General features: G+C 27.2%; 1 protein-coding gene across 2 annotated transcripts; it reads left to right on the forward strand.

The window, feature by feature from the left end:
* The first annotated feature begins 5,089 nt into the window (after positions 1-5,089).
* LOC137835921 (protein LATERAL BRANCHING OXIDOREDUCTASE 1-like) lies at positions 5,090-6,910 on the forward strand. Of its 2 annotated transcripts, none has more exons than XM_068644678.1 (3): positions 5,090-5,708; positions 6,190-6,523; positions 6,606-6,910. In XM_068644678.1, exons 1-3 carry the CDS (start codon positions 5,254-5,256, stop codon positions 6,825-6,827), a joined length of 1,011 nt encoding a protein of 336 aa, XP_068500779.1. In that variant the 5' UTR covers positions 5,090-5,253; the 3' UTR covers positions 6,828-6,910. The 2 variants fall into 2 exon arrangements, with proteins under 2 accessions (XP_068500779.1, XP_068500780.1); XM_068644679.1 differs by having other exon boundaries at positions 5,134-5,708; positions 6,217-6,523.
* The last annotated feature ends 12,461 nt before the right edge of the window (positions 6,911-19,371 follow it).

The raw sequence follows: 19,371 nt of genomic DNA on the forward strand, positions 1-19,371 counted from the left end.
ATATAATAATATTAATAATCATATTATTGTTATTACTATTAATAATATTAATAAAAATATTATTATTATTAATATAAATTATAATAATATTATTATTAATATTAATTATAATAATATTATTATTAATATTGTTATTAATATCACTATTATTAATACTAATAATTATTATATTACTAATATTAGTATTGTATTATTAAAACTTTTAATATTGATAATATTATTAATGATATTATTATTAATTTTATTATTATAATCAATAATATTAATAATTTGAATACATTAATAATGTTTATAATAATAAGAATGATTTTAATAGTATTAATATTAATAATAATAATAATAATTTTAATATTAATTCATTGACAATAATAATATTAATAATTAAAATAATGATAATCATAATAAGAATAATATTTAATAGATCATTAAGTTTGTATTAAATTTTTCTAATGTAGTTGAAGATTCTATATAAAACTTGAATTTGATTTCCTCTAAAAACAAATTAAATTAATAATAATAATAATAGTAATAACAATAATTATTATTATAGTATTTATTTACAAATTAGTATCGGTAGAAAATTTATCTACGTAATACATTTCAATATATTATTTGTTTGAATTTATTTAACTAAATAATATGTAAAAAAACTAATGATATTATTAATTATGCAACAATTTTTTTTTATAAAATTGCAATAAAAATATTTATTTATTCTGAGTATACTCCTGAAAGCATTTTTATTTTTAAAAAAGTATGGTGCAGACAATTGCATGTAAGTATTTTATTTTTTGTTGACAAAATATCAATTAAAGTATCACCTAAGCTAACTGTGGATAATCATTCTACCAATAAATGCACGTAGTAAAATTCGATTATTTTTTTAAGATATTTTATATTAATAATTAAATAAATAAACATTTCATATTATATTTATGGTAAGTTTACCTGCCTGCACCTAAAAGTTAAAGAAATTGTATCTAATATTTATCATTTCTATTTTAATATTACTTTATCATGCCTTGATTCATAAAACAATTAAAAAATTAAAAAATATATTTCTGTATAATAAAAAACAAAAAACTATCAAGTATAATTTTAATAAATTCCAAAAGGTAATATAATTGATCATTGTTTATGGTATAAAAAATGTTGATAGTAACAGTTATTCTTACTATGTTATTGATACTCATTTTGTTTTATTCTCTCTATTTTTTTTCTCAAAGCATTACGTATATTTTATTACATTACAAAAGTATACTAACAAATTTTATACTATTATATAATGTTGTTGTTCTCTAGGAAGAGACCTTAGTTACCCGACAAAGAAATTAAACTTCACTACGTTGACCACTGGAATTAATTTTTATTAATAGTTATAATGATATATAGTAAAAATATCTTCAGTTTTTCATCACCACCATTTATTTTAGATTTTTTAAAAATGAATTCACGAAAATAAAAATACAAAAAGATAAAAAAAAATTGTCTGTACCAAAAAGGCATTAAAAAAACTAATCCATTTGTTATATAATATTAATTATTAATTAGTGTAAATTGTATGTATGTATATGGATGTATGCTGTATACTGATTTGGCATTTCATATTATTCATTCTTCTCAATAAATATTTTCAAATAAAACTTCTTACCTCAATAAAAACAATACTCCCACATAAATTTATATTCGTTTTAAAATATATTTATTTAAATATTAGAAAATTCACGTAATATTAATTAATTTTTCAATTAGACTTTAATTCCTAGTTAATTATTTTTAAGTAGATAAATGAGGGATGCACCTATCAATGTGAATATTTTTCTTTCTTTCTAGAAGCTCTCTCATCGATCTGATCATGTCTTATTTGTATAATGATGTCTATGTCTATGTTTATTAATTGATCATTTGACCAGAAACATTTTTGTAGTATTTTAGTTTTTTTTTTCATTTTCAAAAAATTTAAATATAATAAGAAATCAATTTATTATAGGGTGGATCAATGGTGCATACAAAGTACCTGGTTAACCAATCAGTGTCAATATACTTGAATACAACTAGAAGAATTGCTTAAATACATGTACTATACAAAACTATTAACAATGTTTAAATCTACTTTTATTTTCTATAACTTTTTAAATAGTTCAATAAAAAATTATTTATTTTTTAATTATATATACCCGTGGAAGTAAATTGTTTTATTAATAATATTCTTCACGTGTGGAATAATTTGACATATAATTGCTGAGTGGAATGATGAAGAGCCTAAAGTAAACAGGCATGGTTTTCCAACTTAAGACTAACAACATTCAACTTCCACCTTCCATAATTTCCACTGCCACTTAAGTCAAAAAGCTACACATATTTTTCTCCATTTTTTTTCTTGTGCATCAAATTAAAAGTTGGAATAATCTTTATTCAACTTTATGACACTTTTTTTTTTTTTGTTCATTTGATATCTCTAAATAATATGAATTTTCTTTTTAGTCTCTCTAAATATAGTTAATTTATAGTTTTCCTTTAAAAAAATATGCATAATTCGGGTTCCTGTGAAACAAAAAATATAATTTCAAACAAATTATAGGGATTGAATTTGAAAGTTAACTAGTCTCGTTTATAAACCGGTTGGTGGAAAAATCAAAATCGATTTTTAAACTAGCTTACAATCGATTATACAATTGAATATTGGAAAAATAATAATAGACTAAATTCAAAAGGTAATTGACCAAACCATTCACTAAAAGGTATAAAAAAAAAAGAGTAGAGTTTGTTTGATATATTACAATAATCTCCTTGTACTATCTATTCTTCTTTAAAACTCCAATAACTGTGTCTTGAGATTAAAAAATTTAAAGAATTTATTTTTTAAGATTGAGAGTTAGAGGGTAGGAAAATAGTTATATTAAATGAGAGAACATGTGTAAATTTAAGGAGAAACGATGATTAGGAATCAATTATATAAATAAATTTAATAGTGCTTACTAACAAAGTGAAAATTGAGATTTGGAGTGGAAAAACATGAGTTATGGGCAGACCTTTTAGAACCAAAGTACAGTTCACGAGTTCAGTTGAATGAAAGAGTTATACCAAGTCACGAGTCTTGATGGTGGAGAGATCTACATGAGGTATGCAAGGGAGGAAAGGAGGGTAGTTAATTGATTTGATGATAATGTAGCATGAATATTTGACTAAAGTAATATGATGACATTTTAGGAGGATGAGTGGATAGATGAGGCGTCACTCCAATACAAATTTTCTTAATTATATCCAAATTCAAACAAAAAGAAAACAATTAGAGAGGTAGGGAGATGGAATGAAAATACATGGGAGTGGAGTTTGGATTGTAGAAGAGAATAATTCAAGTGAGAAAGAGACCAAGTACTGAATGTGGAGAGATGATGAGTTTGACTTATATGCAATCAAGTTTGCATATTCAAAGTCGCATAATAATCTTAATAGGGGAAGAAACTAAGTTATTCAACCAATGTTGGAGAATAAAGGTCAACACCGACAATATAACATTTGGCGATGTTAAGCAGGATCACAACTAGAACACACATAGGTAAAAGGGGTATTGTGACTAAGAACATGTTATGTGTCCTATGTGGTGAAGTGGAGGAAATTATCATTCATTTGTTTTTTTTTGTTGTAATATTGTCATAAATATATGGGACATGTGCGATAAGTGGGTAGGGGTTACCACAACACACCATAACCAACCTAAGAATCACTTCCAATAATTTCATCTTATGCAACTAAATGGAAAACATAGCACGGTTTGGAAAAGCATATGGATGATAATTTAGAATGTGTGGATTTAGAGGAATAGAATTATTTTTAAGAATGGAAGAGTTGTTGTAGATGAAACATTTTGTATGGCTCGAATCAAAACTTGGATGTGGATGATATATAAGCTTTCAACTTGTCATTTTCATATTTAGATTGATATCTCAATCCCTTCCAATGTATAAGAACAATGAAGTGATTTTAAAGAAGCAAGATGCACCTAATCCTGAATATTTGAACTAACGTACTTAAATCATATAGGTATATACATAGTTGTTGTATTTTAATCTTCATGCCCATTATTTATTGGGGCTAATCTTCAGTTTCGAAGTTCAAAATTGGGCTTAAGAAACTGGGCCGATTACTTGTGAAACAAGGCAAATGCTCCTGCACCATATCAATTCCAACATGCACCCAACCTGTTATTGAGAATGACAAAAATGCCCTTTCAAAATGACAAAAATAACATTAAAAAAAGGTGTAAATAAAAATTACTTTCTGAACCTTTTATTTGGAAATATTCTGAATTTAGATATCCAGAACACATTTTTGAATTCCAGAAATTTTTATCCAGAATGTATTTTTTTATTTTTGAATTATATTTACTATTCCGGATTTTTAAATCCAGAATAAGGGTAATTTTGAAAATTTAGAAAAAGAATAGGGTGGAGGTTAGAATAGACATGGCCCAGGAAGAAATTGCCGTGAAACAGTGGCATCTTCTCACCACGTTTTATTGGGCTATTCAACTTCCAGGAAGAATTTTTTAGAGCTGCTATTGCCACTTTCCAATACGCTATTTAACCCCCTCATCCTAAGAAAATTACCACACTCCCCCTCTTCCATTTCTCTCTCAGCTCTTTCTAACATTCATATTTTTTATGATACCTTGAAAGAATTTAGTCTCAAACTTATTTCATATACGTTTGTTTAAGATAATACAGTTATTGAAGAAGAAAACAATTTAAACTTCTCTTAGTTCATAATCTAATGTAAGAAAAGATTTATTGAAGAAAAAAACACTAAAATCATTTGTTCATAGATAGAAGTGCAAAACTATTGAATTAAGTCAGTAATAACTTTTAAAAAAGAATGCTGTGTAATTTTCCTGGATTGTTGTTAGGAATTTAATGCAAATCTTATTAAGATGAGTCAATATAAATTTTGTTAGGTCCGTTTATTATTCTTTTTATGAGTTATAATCAAGAGAAATGTCTTCTTACTAAGCATAAGCATATCTGTGCAATGATATTTTGAATTCTAACTTTATATTTAAACTGAGATCGAATCTCATTAAAGATTAATGAAGTATGAAAGTAGTTATATAAATAATTTTATGGTTGAGGAAATGTGTTGATGATGGTGTAAAGTGTAAGGGTGGGTCATGGTGATTACAGAGAGGAATGGTGCTTCACTGTTTTTTCTCTTCTTTTAATAACAAAAACAACACCTAACTGCAATCAATGAAGAATGAAGACTTCAATGGATTTCCGAGCCCCGCCGCCATCTCCCGTGGCCTCTGCCAGGCGAACCTCCTCGCTCTCCAACGACGACGTTTTCCGCCGATTCTTGGAGACCTCTCTCCGTCTCCCAAGCATCAACAACCACCACCAAAAGCCACTTCCAAAGGTTGACTTTCGCTCCTTATGCTCCGACGACGCTCTTCGTCACGTCATTTCGGACTCTTTCACTGCTGTCGGGTGCTTCCAGCTGCTCAACCATGGGATTCCACTGGACGTGATCGCGTCGCCGGCGGAAGCTTCCATCGCAATTTTCCAGGTGCCGCCGGAGAAGCGAGGCGGCGCGACGAGGTCAGCGGAGAGTCCGTGGGGTTTCGAGGAAGATGATGAGTTCGTGTGGGGAAGAGATAAGGAGTTCAACCTCAGAATGCAGCGAATTTCGCCAACCGGATATTCCAATTTCAAGTAACTAATTAATTAATTTAGCATGCATTTCATTTCATTTGCTATTATATTTTGACACCTTTTTTTTCAAAATACAATCTCTTAACAATTTTTTTATTAATATAATAACAAAAGAATTTCGTGGAGTGTTTGTTTATACAAAAGAAGCGTTGGTTGAATATTTTTGGAGGCGGGAATTCAGTCCCTGTTGCGTGCTACACACAACGTTAGCTGAAACTTCACAATTGGCCCAAGACTCATAACAAGACCTTTATACTTTGTTTATTGGTGGAGATCTCACTTCGATAGAGTCTTTCATTGTGATGCAAATCTCAATTTTATAAATCGGTTTTACCGGATTGAGTTAGATTTAAAGTACACTTTCAAGTCATCACTGTTACAAAGCAAACGCAAGAATCAGTGTCTATCCACCACAACATTTAATTCTGCCTGCAGTGTGAACATTTTAATGAATCTGATTATAAATTCCTTGAACATTCAGTAAGAAGATGGAGAATCTTGTGGCCAGGATAGAGAAGGTGGCGGAGAAAATTTTGCAAGTGATATTCGATGATTCTCCCCATAAAGTTGCAAACTCTGTGGACATGATTGGTGGGACGCTTTGTTCTGTTTATAAGCACTGCTCTGCTAAGATGTCAGGAGAATGTGGTAACTCTGTGATTAGGATGCTGATTAGAGGAAACCAATACTCTCATTGCTTGTGCTTGCATCTATGTGACGGATCTTCTGAGTTTCAGGTTTACTCTAAGAAAGGTTGGCTCTCTTTCTTCCCAGAAAAAGGAGCCCTTGTAATCACCGCTGGAGACCAAACTCAGGTTCATTTGCACATTATTCAAACAAAGAAAATGAAATTAATTTACAAAACATTGATCACTGCTTGCCATTGGTTTGTTTCAGATGTTGAGTGATGGGCACTACAAGCAGGTGATTGGGAGGCCAATATTTGAAGGTGAGAAAGAGGACTACATTTCAATGGCTTTCCTCTATTCTCTGCCAAACAACAAGAACAATTTCCAAAAGAGTAGAGAAAGAACTATTTCACTGGGCTTGCAGCTCATATTGGCTATGATTCTGACTCTTCTGTACCATGTCCTGATTTTTGTCTACAATTTTTTTTGATGTTGTCGTTGTTATGGAATGCAAAATACATCAATATTACGGAATTTCCAATATCACCTTTTTGGTGAAGAATACCGATCAAATTCACAGCATCCTCTTTAATATATTACGACTTTGAATCAAAAAAATTATTACTGTAAATAAATCTGCATGTAATTATCTCGTGAAAAAAGGACAGATTAACTTCCCTTGTGGCAAAACTTTGGACCCGGTTGGGGTAACTTCGTAGGATCTTGTAATCTAGACTGTATATTTTTAAAGAAAAAAAATATATTCTTCTAAAGGTGTAAATAGAAAAAGTAGTATTTCTTATCAAATATATTTTGTTAAGAAGAAGGTAAATTTTTCGTGTATCATATCAATTTGAACCTAACCAAAAAACGACGAAAAGCACCTTAAATGAAAGAGGATGTAGATAAAAAAATGTTTCTGAAATCACTTTTCTGGAATATATCTGAAAATTCTTTTATAGAATGCATTTTGTGTTTTAGATTTTCTTTTTTGAAATGTATTTTTTTCATTTTTGAATTTATTTTTTGGAATGAGATTTTGATTTTTAAATTGTATTTTTTAAATTCTGAATTTTCAAATCCGGAATAAAGAATAATTTTGAAATTTTTGAAAGATGGTAGGGTGCAGGTTGAAATTGGTATGGTGCAGAAAGAAACAGCTGAAACCGAAATTTTAGCACAAGAAGAAGACAGTGTCCACAGTCTGCTGGGAAAACATGCGAAAAATCCAAACCAAAACTGTACCCGTCACCCGTGATATTCACACCCCTTTTGTTTCTCTTCCTGTCACCTTTTTTTTTTTTTTTACTTTTTTCAAAATTATTTTCAAGATACTGGATAAGGGCCACAATCTCAAAACCATCCCCTTCCCCCAAACTCCCCCACTCATTGGACTGAAAAAAAAAAAATTCTCCAAATCTCATCTTATAAATTAGTTAGTTTTATAAGTTTAATAAATTTAAAGTTCAATTTTTAATATGATATCAAAGTTAGGTAAAGTCTATCTTAAATAAAATTTGTTCGTCTTATCTGATCTCCGCTTTTGAACTATTCATAAAAATATAATTTTATACCGATTTTATATAGTTGAGTTAAATTTAAATTACGAAGGATATACCGAAAGAAATTACCAAAACTAAATGGAAAAGTAAAGTTTTTGTTACAAATCTCACATAGACTAGAGATTATAGTATTTATAGTATATATAAGTGGCTGCAAACCTCATCTCATAAGTTGATTTTATGAGGTTGAGTTAGATATAAAGTCTCATTCTTAATATGGTATTAGAGTCATTTAAAGCTTATTCTAGTTAGTGTTTGGTGGGCTTATCATGTCACCCGCTATTGGACAGTTATTGGATCATCCATAATATGTTGTTCCACACACAAGTTGTCTCTCTCGATGTAAGGAGTGTGTTGGAAATCCCACATCGACTAGAGATGAAAATATTTCATTACAAACTTCACCTCATAAACTGGTTTTATAAAGTTGAGTTGGGTTTAAAATTTACTTCTTAATGTTTTTTTTTTTAATGTTTTTCGCTGTAAACTTTATGTTTACCCTTATGAATAAACAAGTTAATAAGAGTGAACTTACGATTATTGTTGCCAGAAAAAAAATGACAACTGAAAAAGTAGGGTGCAATTATAATACTAGAGAAGAAAATAAAGCAACAAAATATGCATCTTTTTCCCAATTTCGTGTTGAGACGTAGATGTTCGTGGGCCTGATTGTTGGCTTCATAATGCACTTTTCAGCATCCCATTGGATAAGCTAATTTTCTATGAACTATTATCATGTGTTTGCCACTAACACACGCAGACACATTCTTAAGGAAGACTTAATCTAGATTCTCAACACAATCATAATCTTTATTTTATGATAACAAAAGCGATTCTGAGAAAAATGTATTCAGCCAAATGGATAAGACTTCATTTTATCCAAACCTTTATTTCTGGATTCTCAGATGATACATCTATATCTCAAAAAGCAAAGCATATTAAACTCTAACCATTTTAAGATCTAAAATAACAAAAGATGTAAATTAATTAACAAGAAACGTTAAATTGGGTAAAGTATAATGTCTATAAATATTAAATTTTATCCATTTAATACTTGCAAAATATCAGTTTATTAAGTTTCTAAATCAAATTAGTTTTTCAACACACATTATTTTATTTTAACGTGTGAGATAATATTAAAAATGTCAATCAAATCTTATTTTGATATACATTAAAAAGTAATAAAAAATAGTGAGCTTTTAATCTAGTTGTCTGTTTTCGACCTAAGACGTCTCTCCTAATGTTATGTACATCTCTGATTCCATTTAGTATTGTAATTAGTCCATATTTATTATTAAATACTTGAATAATCTTTATAACACTTTATTCACTATTTTTTTTTATCAGTAAAAAAGAATAAATAAATAGATATCACTTTAAGGGTGATCTAAGCCTTATATATACCATAAGAGACATGCATGACACGTTCAAATAACTTCAATCCATAATTAAACAAACACCTAAGAATAGACCCAAAACATCAGGAGAAGTCTCCAAATCAGAAAGTCTAAAATAAACACCAAATAATAAGAAAACACAAGAGAAAAAAATCCAAAAAACCACGAATATAAGAGCACCCAATATAAGGTATCAATGAAATTTATCTACATTAATCTAGGGTGGATATTTTATGAATGGATGTGTGACCAATAATGTGCCTTAATAGGAAAAAAGTTGGATAACTATTGTAAAAGCAAAAGAAAGGTATTTTGGTTAAACTGAAATTGGAATGCGGCGACTCGTTGGAAATTGCCAACTGCAAGTCCAGCAGGTTTGATTGAATAAAAAGAAACATGGTTTTGCTTAGTCTAATAGTCTTCATCTTCTCATTCATTACTAGTTTATGCTTTACAACAACAACCTTTATCTGCTTGAGTAAAATTTTAAAATTCCCCAAAACCAAAAGCACTTTTGATATTCATTGTATAAGCATTGTGGAAGCCTCACTCCCATGTCCATTCATTCTAAAACTTACTCCAAACAATCAAAATCCACGAAACCTTCCTTTCTAAACAAAACAAAATAAAATACATTTAGGCTATTGCATGTGATTTTACCTCATATCACTTTTAAAGGTGAAATGCAATGCATTATTTAATTTGAAGTTGTTTATAAGAATATTAGCGACTTCAAACTTAAAATATTTAGTTTAACAAAGAATAAGTGTATTCTTAGTCAATGTATAATTTGTCTCCTTCTTATGCCTTCTCGGTATATATATATATATTAATCTTTCTTTTTCATTTTTGCTGGATCTGTCTAATTATTGACATTCTTCCATAATAAACGTTATCCTTTATTTAAGGGGATTCCTACAATTTGTACTGATATAGAATCCAAATCTTAAAAACAAAATTGACAAACTATCCATTAATATGCAACATCGAACTCAGCTCATGACACTCCAGAGGTTATAAAGTTATACGTAAACCAAAAATTTGGAAATTATTGAAATGGATAGATTTTGAAATTTTTATCTATGTGAGTAAGTTGTGATTTGGCATATATTTTAAAGTTAAATACTTTTAAGAAATCGTGATTTGTGATAAGAATTTTAAGTGCTATTTATTTATTTATTTTAATAAAATTGTGTTTGAATTTACTACTTCAACAACCTTAATTTTTTTGTTTTCTTAAAAAGTAGTCCAAAAAGAGTGTGTAAAAGTCGCGACTTCTATTTGTTTATTTTGTTTTCAGGGTAATTTTTTTATAAATGATTTAAATTGCATGCTAAATTTTTGGCATTTGGTTCTTTCTATTTTTATATAATATTTTTTATGTGGTAAATGATTATATATTTTTAACTCTTTTAATTTTTTTAATAAATTATATTTCGTTACGAATTGAATGGATTTTTAGAAAAAAAAAGGAAAGAATGTTGTTGGTCTACTAAAAAGAAACGTAAAATACTAAGGAAAACATTTCATTACTTCCATAAATAATTTTTCTCGTGATAAAAAGAACATTTTTTTATCTTATTTTGAACTGATTTATCTTTTTTATTTTTTTTTATTTTGAATAATTATTAATTAGTTAGGTTGATTGTTTTGACCATGTATGATGGTCGAGAATAAAACTTGTACTAAATTATATATTATTATAGTATAGTTAGTAAGTAACTAATTAAATATTAATTTAAAAAATTTATTAATAATTAAAAAATATTTTAAATATTAATAATTTTTTTAATAAATAGTTTTTAAGATAATATTTAATTTAATTAATTATAGAATTGATTTTTATGTAATAATTTTTTTTAAGGATAAGAATTATAAACCGTCTCTAAATTATAAATACAAATGTGAGTAAATGAAAATGTAATTAAACGTAACAGATAATAGATGATCATTTATATTCTTAATAAGATAATCATGATTTAAATCAATACATCACACTATAAATTACAACTTCTTACAAAACTTTGTACTTCAAAATTTTGAATTGAAGTACAACTTTTAGTATGAAATCCTATTTTTTAACATGAATCACTTGTGTTTATAAACTTTCCAGAATTTATCTATTTTTAAAAAATATATTAAATATTACACCCAATTTTTGCTTTATTAGGTCCATATATGTGTATGCTATACAACTGTCACAAATATTCAAAATATTCAAAATGGATTGAATGTATAATTTTATAAGTTAGCTGTGTGAAAAGTGCATTGCAGTGATAACACGAATCTAGAAATTAAATCTATTGGGTCAATTACTAAACCTAAAATAAAGAGGGATGTTTTATAAACAACAGAAGATCTATTTTAATAATTTTTATATATTCACAACTCTACTTATTACAATTCTCAATCTATTACTTTAATATTTTTTATTTTATTTAATTATAAATTTATTATTTAATATATATTTATATCTATATCAACCGTATTAAAATTGTATAAAATTGTCAAAGTATCATTTATCATTTTTTAACTGTGATTCTGACTTTATTGTTATTCTAAAACCAGTTCTTAAGAACCCAGAAATACAGAAGAGGCATGTAGTAGTAAATTTAACAACCTTTCGTTTTTTTTTTTATCCCATTTTACCTTTTTCATTATGTCTCTAGTTATATTTATACTTTCTCTTTTTAGTAATAAATAATGAAATAAAATAGGAGTATTCTAATTCATATACAAGAATTTGACATGAGATATAAATGCTCGTGACACATAGTATAACTACATAATATCCAACCAAAAAATTCTAAATAAAAAACAAAGATACAATCACTGGTTAAAAATATTACAATAAAATTATTAAATAAAAACTAATTATAAGATCAAAATATTTCGTTAATATTTAACTAAATTAGAGATCAATTTATAAATTAAAATAATTATTGATATTTAAAATAGTTTTTATTATTAATAAATAATTTATAAATTGGTATATAACCCCTTAACTTTTAACTACTTACTACTTTATATTCTAAATTAGTCTTTATTAGTCTTTTAGAGATCAAGTTAGGATCTAAAATTTTAGTAATTAAAACCTAGGTAGCTAATTTAGAAACTATTTTATGAATGGTTCTTTAAAAGACTAATAGAGACTAATTTAGAATATAGAGTATTAAGTAATTAAAATCTTGGTAATTAAGTGGCTATATATAAATTTAGAAACTATTTTATAAATTTTTATTAATAATAGAAATCATTTTTTAGTCTCTAAATTAGTATATAATTTAGTTAATATATTGACTAATTATTTTTATCTCTAAATTTGATTTTTATTTAATAATTATTTTTAATGAATGAACTTATAACCTAAATACTGACTAGCCATTCTAGATAAAAAAAAATTAGTGTCCTATGGTATAGATGAACATTTTTGTGGCAGAAATAAATTAAAAAAAAAGTGGTAAAAGTGTGATTGTAGAAGATATTGAGGAAAGTAAGTTGGTAGTGGAAGAGGAATTGGAGAAAGCTTAACTTGAAAGAAAATGAGGTTTTTCCCTACACACCCACCTCTTTCCTAACCCCACTTTTCTCTACCCCTACATTCTCCAACCATTAACTTCACTTTCCACCTTTTTCTTTCTTTTATTATCAATCTTTCTCTTATAATTACTCTAATCAACAAAACCTAAATATAATTCATATCATTTTCCAAAAAAATATAAATCATTTTAATCCATGCAAAATAGCATCGACAAAATTTACTTATTATATTTTATTATTTATACACCATTTGTAGAAAAATATTTGCCCATTTTATAAGATATTTTTAACTTGTTAGGATCGAAGATTATGGATAACCATAAATCATACTCTCCGTTCCATTTTATCTGATATTTTTTATAGAATAATTTGTTATAAATTAGTTTCGTTTCACGAAATTAATAAGAAAATTATAAAATATAAATTAATTTTAGATATAAAAAATAATTAGTTGTTATAATGAACAAATTAAAAACTAAAAAAAATTTAATTTTTAAATTAATTTTTATTATTGTTAAATAATTTTTAAATTGGTATCTAATTAGCTAACAAAGAGATGATAAAATTTAAGACTATAAATCTTAAATAAGACATTAAGCGTAAAAAAATATTTTTCTATACGGAAAATATATCTTTTTCACAATAACTTAATAAAACATTAATTAAAATCTCTATCTTATATGATAAAAAAAATTACCATTAGACTAAATTTTTTAATAAAAATGTCTTATATTAATGTGACATAGTAAAACTTAAAAAAAAGTAAAAACCTCGTGAAATGACCATTGAATATGACCTAAAGAAATATCGCATACTAAACTGAATTTTAGTAGATTTAATGAATTTGAGTGCCACAAGTTTTAAAAATAAAATTTCAATTTAATGTGTTGTTATAAATTTTTTAAGAGCTAAGTCACTTGTTCAAAGTTTAATATGACTTGTATACTTATTTGAAAGTGTGTTTTATTATAAAGTTCTTAAAAGATTAACTAACTTAGTGCATTATTAGTTAAAATAAGTCTATTAATAATTACAATTTTTTTATAGTATGATGTAATACGTACATGTATATTGATAACCTTAAAGAGACGTTCACAAATTTAACTAATTTTAAAATAAATCTGATTTTTTACTAGTTATATTGGGATAAAAACAAAAATGATATTAAACCTTTAACTAATTACCCAACATATATGAAATTATTAAGAAATTATTTTATAGTTTACCATACTTTCAGAGATATAGAAGTCTCACCTAGTAAAAGTCCGCTGTATAATACAGCAGGATAACTCTGTTCATTTTACAACAAATAATTGTTCCAAAATAGAAAGAAATAATAAAATAATTAGTGTAACATAAAGAAGTAAAAAAAAAAAAAATACAATACAAAAGAAAATATATTACAAAAATAACATAACTCCAGCTTTATTAGCATCTTTTAACTTTCAACATCACTTCGCTTTAAAACTGGAAAAAAGAATTCAACCACTTCAGCACCCAGCTGGTAATTTAATCATTTTATAATTGCAGTGCACTGAAAATTTAATAAATAAATAAACACTAATGACTTTTCTTAATTACTGTGGGTTCTAATTATTTTATACCCTCCATTAAAGTCTCTCTTTCTTTTACTACAAACTTCGTAACATCTTTAATTAAGAATTAAACTTGTTATAAAATGTAATCTGCAACATTCTCAATCAACAATTAAATCAAATCCATATCCATGGTACATTTATCCAATTTTAAATTTCTCATTTAGATTCATTAATTAATGTTCTTATAATATAAAAGATCGAATATCTCCTATCAAGTATTTTCAGTCTAATCTTCTTCTTCGGTTCTCTGTTCGTCAAGGTTGAAAGATACCATTAAAGATACTTCAAATCAGTTGTGATATTAATGTATTTGTGAATTTAAAATTAGAAGAGTCATTACTTTTTACCTGTGAGGATTATCTCTATTTATAGTTTTCTATTGGACATTCCTCTTTAATAACGTTAGTCCAGAGCCAATAAGTTTTTAATAAACCTTTATAGTTCTTAATTTGGATTAACCTAATTAATCGACGATGTTTTCACTTCATGATCATAATTGAAAGATCGAGTGACTTTTTATCTTATCGACCATTCAGGGTAATAAATCCGGATATGACAATTAATATATATAAACAAAAATATTTATATGATTATAATTTTTGGACATATTAGCACGAAATCAGCCAGAGAAGTGGCCGGAACAAAGATTCATCTGAAAGTTGGGTGCAGAAAATGACAGGGATATGATCTCTGAAGTCATAGATTTGAATAGCTTCACCTTCAACATCATCCTGTTTAATTAATTAAAAATTTAATGAATGGTGTTATTGCTCCATGATCCATATGTCCCCATGCATTATAATGATTTGGACTTATCAACCACTTCCAACCATTGAAGACAAAACAATGTAAACAAACATTCCATTACAAAAAGACCATAAACGTATTTATTTTACGTTCAAAGTGTTAGAGGGGGAAAATAGAGTATAATAATAATATACTTAAGTCCAATAATTGAATTGTAATCTGTTGCTAGATTCAGACTGTGACATAAATATCTTATACAAGAACGTAACATATAAATAAAAACAAAACAAATAAAATCGCCATTCAAACATACACACATAATTGCTATAGACATGGATCAAATTTTGCCACATACACTCATCTTAAGGACTAATTATTGCCTTCATTACTTCATCTTTCTATTCTTATGAATAAATTAAGAATGCTCTTATAAGATTTTTTTCATTAAGAATGTCCTTACAAGATTTTTTCCATCATCCCATCTTTCATATCATAGAAAAAATTTTGTATAAGTGAGAGACCATTTTTATTTCTTATTACCAAAATGGGTTATTTTTTAAAACATTATGAGATTGAAAAAATTGTGTCAACTTAGCACAATTTTGTATGTAATTATTTAAAATCAAAATCATGATAACTTAACACACTTCTCTTTTATTAACATAATAAAAATATTGTATCATCTTGAGACAATTTGTTCACAGCAAGTACGTATCAACTTTGAAATATTTAAAAAGAAAACTACATTTGAAAATAATAATCGAATATAAAGTCTTCTTAAAAAGAGAAACATGTTTGATAGAAAGTATATAGAAGCAAAATTTGAGTTGCATTATAGCTTTAAGCAAAGGTCGTAGAAAACAAGGTATGGTGTGAAATATTAGTCAGGGTCAACCGTTGAAACTTGAACTCTATATCTCATACTTTTCCATGGCGATAAAGGGAGCTATTATGGACCAAAAAGCAGGGCTCAAAAGTAAAACCAGAGAAATACTATATATATAATTAATTATATATGCTCAAAATTTTGTTGGTAGACAGCTAAAAAGTAGAAAACCATACGGTTAATAAGTTTGATTTAAGTAAAGGAATAAAAGCACACTATTATTTACGGATATATTTATATTTGTACAATAAAATGTAAGATTTTATTTGTAGCTTCAACAAAATGTGAAACACTAATTAATTTGTCTATGACATTATTGAAAAATTGTTCTCGTTAAGAAGATGAGACCTAAAGAACTATTGAAAAATTTTATTTTCTTCTTGTCAGGTGGTCTTCTTTCAAATTTCTCGCTACTCCTTCCAATCTCAGCTGCTTGACCACTCGGTCTTCTAGACAATACCGAATGAAGTACTTGCAGAAGGCACACCGACGCTCAAATCAGTAAAGAAGGTTCAATGCTCGATTGTTATGGCACAGTAATAAATTACGTACTTATTTCTTGAAATGTGCGTTATTTATATTATTTTAATAAATCTACCTTATTGGACCAAATTAGTGAGGTGAATTGTGCTTAGAGATGTATTACCTAATTCTTAATGATGACTTAGCTTCATTAATCTTGATTGAACATAATTAGACCGAAGAGGTCGCTCAACTAATACAGACATGGGACGTTCGGTCAATCCAATTATAAGAACCGAATATGGTATTGAGCGTTGAGCTCATAATACTACATATTCTTTAAAAACTTATTATAATGTAGGAAATGTGATATTTGATATATTTATTAAGTTTGTTTGTTAACAGAGTAAATGTTTACACTTCAAAACAATTGTAGTTATAGAAAAAGTCTTATATAATCATATAGCTCATAATTTGTATTTTGTATTCTAAAGTTGAAGATAATAATGCAAATAGAGAAGATTGTGATTGATATGTACAGTGTGGATTAATTATTACACGTGAAACGCATATATAAAAAAATGAAAAGAGAGATGGAGAGTTCTAAAATGTACACGTGTATGTAGATGAATCTGTGAAACATCCTTAATTTCATAGTTTGTGCACACACTTCACCTAAAGTTTTGGCTTGACGCTGCCACCTTTCATTGTGATTGCAAAAGTTAAAACGACTGGCTCACTTCTTTCCACCCTTCCTTCTTTGCCCGCAAGAAACAACAAACTAAATCACCCACCTCACTTTCTTATTGCTACAAATTATTATAAAACTATTAAATACAATATCAAAATATATATTTATTTATAATTCTTCTGGTCAATAGGAGGTGTGCTTCTTAATCAACAACATATTTTTTTTTTATATCTAGTTTTCTTTTCGATTTTTATTCTCTCATTATTCTTTATTTTCCATATTCAGCTTATTGTCTTTGTTAACGTAATTTTCTCTTTAAAATGAGATTTTTTCATTAACTATACACATCAGTCCTCATAACTCCTTAGCCTTGGATATAAGTTCATAAAGTTAAAAGACATTCACAACTAGTTACTTTCACTACAAGAAAATCATGAAATAAAAACCAATTTTTAAATATCAAAATAATGAATAGCAATAGTAACTAAATTAGAGAACCATTTTAAAAACTAAAAAAAAAATTGGTTTCTAAATTAGTTTCTATTATTGTTAAATAGTTTTTAAATTGGTATCTAATTTGTTACCAACTTTAGAAACTAAATAATGGTAGTTAAAACATTGGTTGTTAATTAGATAACAATTTAAAAACTATTTAATAATAATAGAAACTAATTTAGAAATCAAATTTTTTGTTAATTTCTAAAATAATATCTAATTTAGTTATTATTGTAACTAATTATTTTAATTTAAAAATTAATTTTTATTTCATAATTTTCTCTTAGTGTTTAACCATTTCAAATCCTTCAATTTAAAGCGTGCCTAACTTAATGAGACTAAGAGACTTTCGGAACCTGCTACTTGCCAATCAGATCGTTACATAACCTTACAATAATATTAAAAGGCAAGTACGTGGTAATGGAAACATCAAAAAGCATTATTTATTAAACAATGTCAATTTGGTTGCCCTATTCTTTATGTGTGGGTCATCATCTTCCTAAGGAGGCGTGGACACTTTTTTCATAACCAATAACCAGCTTAAGCAACCCAAAAAAAGTGGTATTTTAGAAAGTTTGTATAACTCGTTAATGCCAGTAAAAAAGATGAAATTAAAGGGGCGAAAAGCAAAAGTAGAGAGAGTTAATAGTTTAAGTTGGAGGTGTCAGTGGAATCATTTATGGCGACAGTAGGACAACGAAGTGGAACTGTCTGTGTTGCTGTAAAAGCAAATTTCACTTCAAACCAAACCAAGCTCACCAACCAAATGCCATAGGTCTAAATCTTTCAACATTTTCGTACAAACCCATAATGCAACTATTTCTTACCAAATATTGTCTATATCTACTGCTCTCCACCTTACACATATACATACACAAATCATATCTCAAAAACATCATAATTTTAACTTCCTACAAGGTAAGGATCAAAATTCTTCATAATTATTATGTTTCTTTATTAAATAAGAGGTCAAACACAAGAAATATTTGAAACTAGGTAAACACAAGCAAGAGTTGAGATGAAGACAAGGCTTGATTTCAGCCCAAAAATTCTGCTATTAAATCTAATCTGAAGATTCAATATATAACTATTTTGAGTACAAAAAGGAGTACCAACGAAGGATACCAAAGATAGATTCTAATAATTGTTTCCAAGTTTGTTAGAAATCAGAATATTTAATACAAAAATTCGTATATTCACTCCTATATTTTATAAGTTCAATTATCCTTCAATCTTTCAAAGAGTAGTTTTCTAAGATTTAGATATTTCAAGAATATCTAAACTCTTATACAAACACAACAACCTAAAACATCAACTCCAGAAACTTAAAACACAGAGATTATAAACAAGAAATCTAGCAAATTCTTACACTATTTATCTAATATTTTTTGATAAATTTGTTTCAGACACCAGTGAAAAACTAGTTAAAAGTGTTACAAGATGGTTAAAAGATCATGAATCTTATCTACTCAGCTTCAATCATTAATTCTGCTTTTCATAAAGGAGGTTTAGTTGAGCATGCAGGACTAGAACTCCTTAGACAAATAAAAGGAAAAGGAAAAGTGATAGCTAGTTGCAAGTATAAGAACTAAAAGAGAGAAAGAAGAAAAACTAATTTGAAGAAAATTAAAAATGATTTAGAAAAGAAAGTAAGAA

Source organism: Phaseolus vulgaris, chromosome 5 (assembly GCF_000499845.2).
Source record: "Phaseolus vulgaris cultivar G19833 chromosome 5, P. vulgaris v2.0, whole genome shotgun sequence".
NCBI lineage: Eukaryota > Viridiplantae > Streptophyta > Magnoliopsida > Fabales > Fabaceae > Phaseolus > Phaseolus vulgaris.

Excerpts from the sequence above, each read along its gene's own strand:
- LOC137835921 (XM_068644678.1), top strand. The coding sequence starts at position 5,254 with ATGAAGACTTCAATGGATTTCCGAGCCCCGCCGCCATCTCCCGTGGCC. Across the intron at positions 5,709-6,189 it reads ACCGGATATTCCAATTTCAA|TAAGAAGATGGAGAATCTTG; the intron begins GTAACTAATTAA and ends TTGAACATTCAG. Across the intron at positions 6,524-6,605 it reads CCGCTGGAGACCAAACTCAG|ATGTTGAGTGATGGGCACTA; the intron begins GTTCATTTGCAC and ends GGTTTGTTTCAG.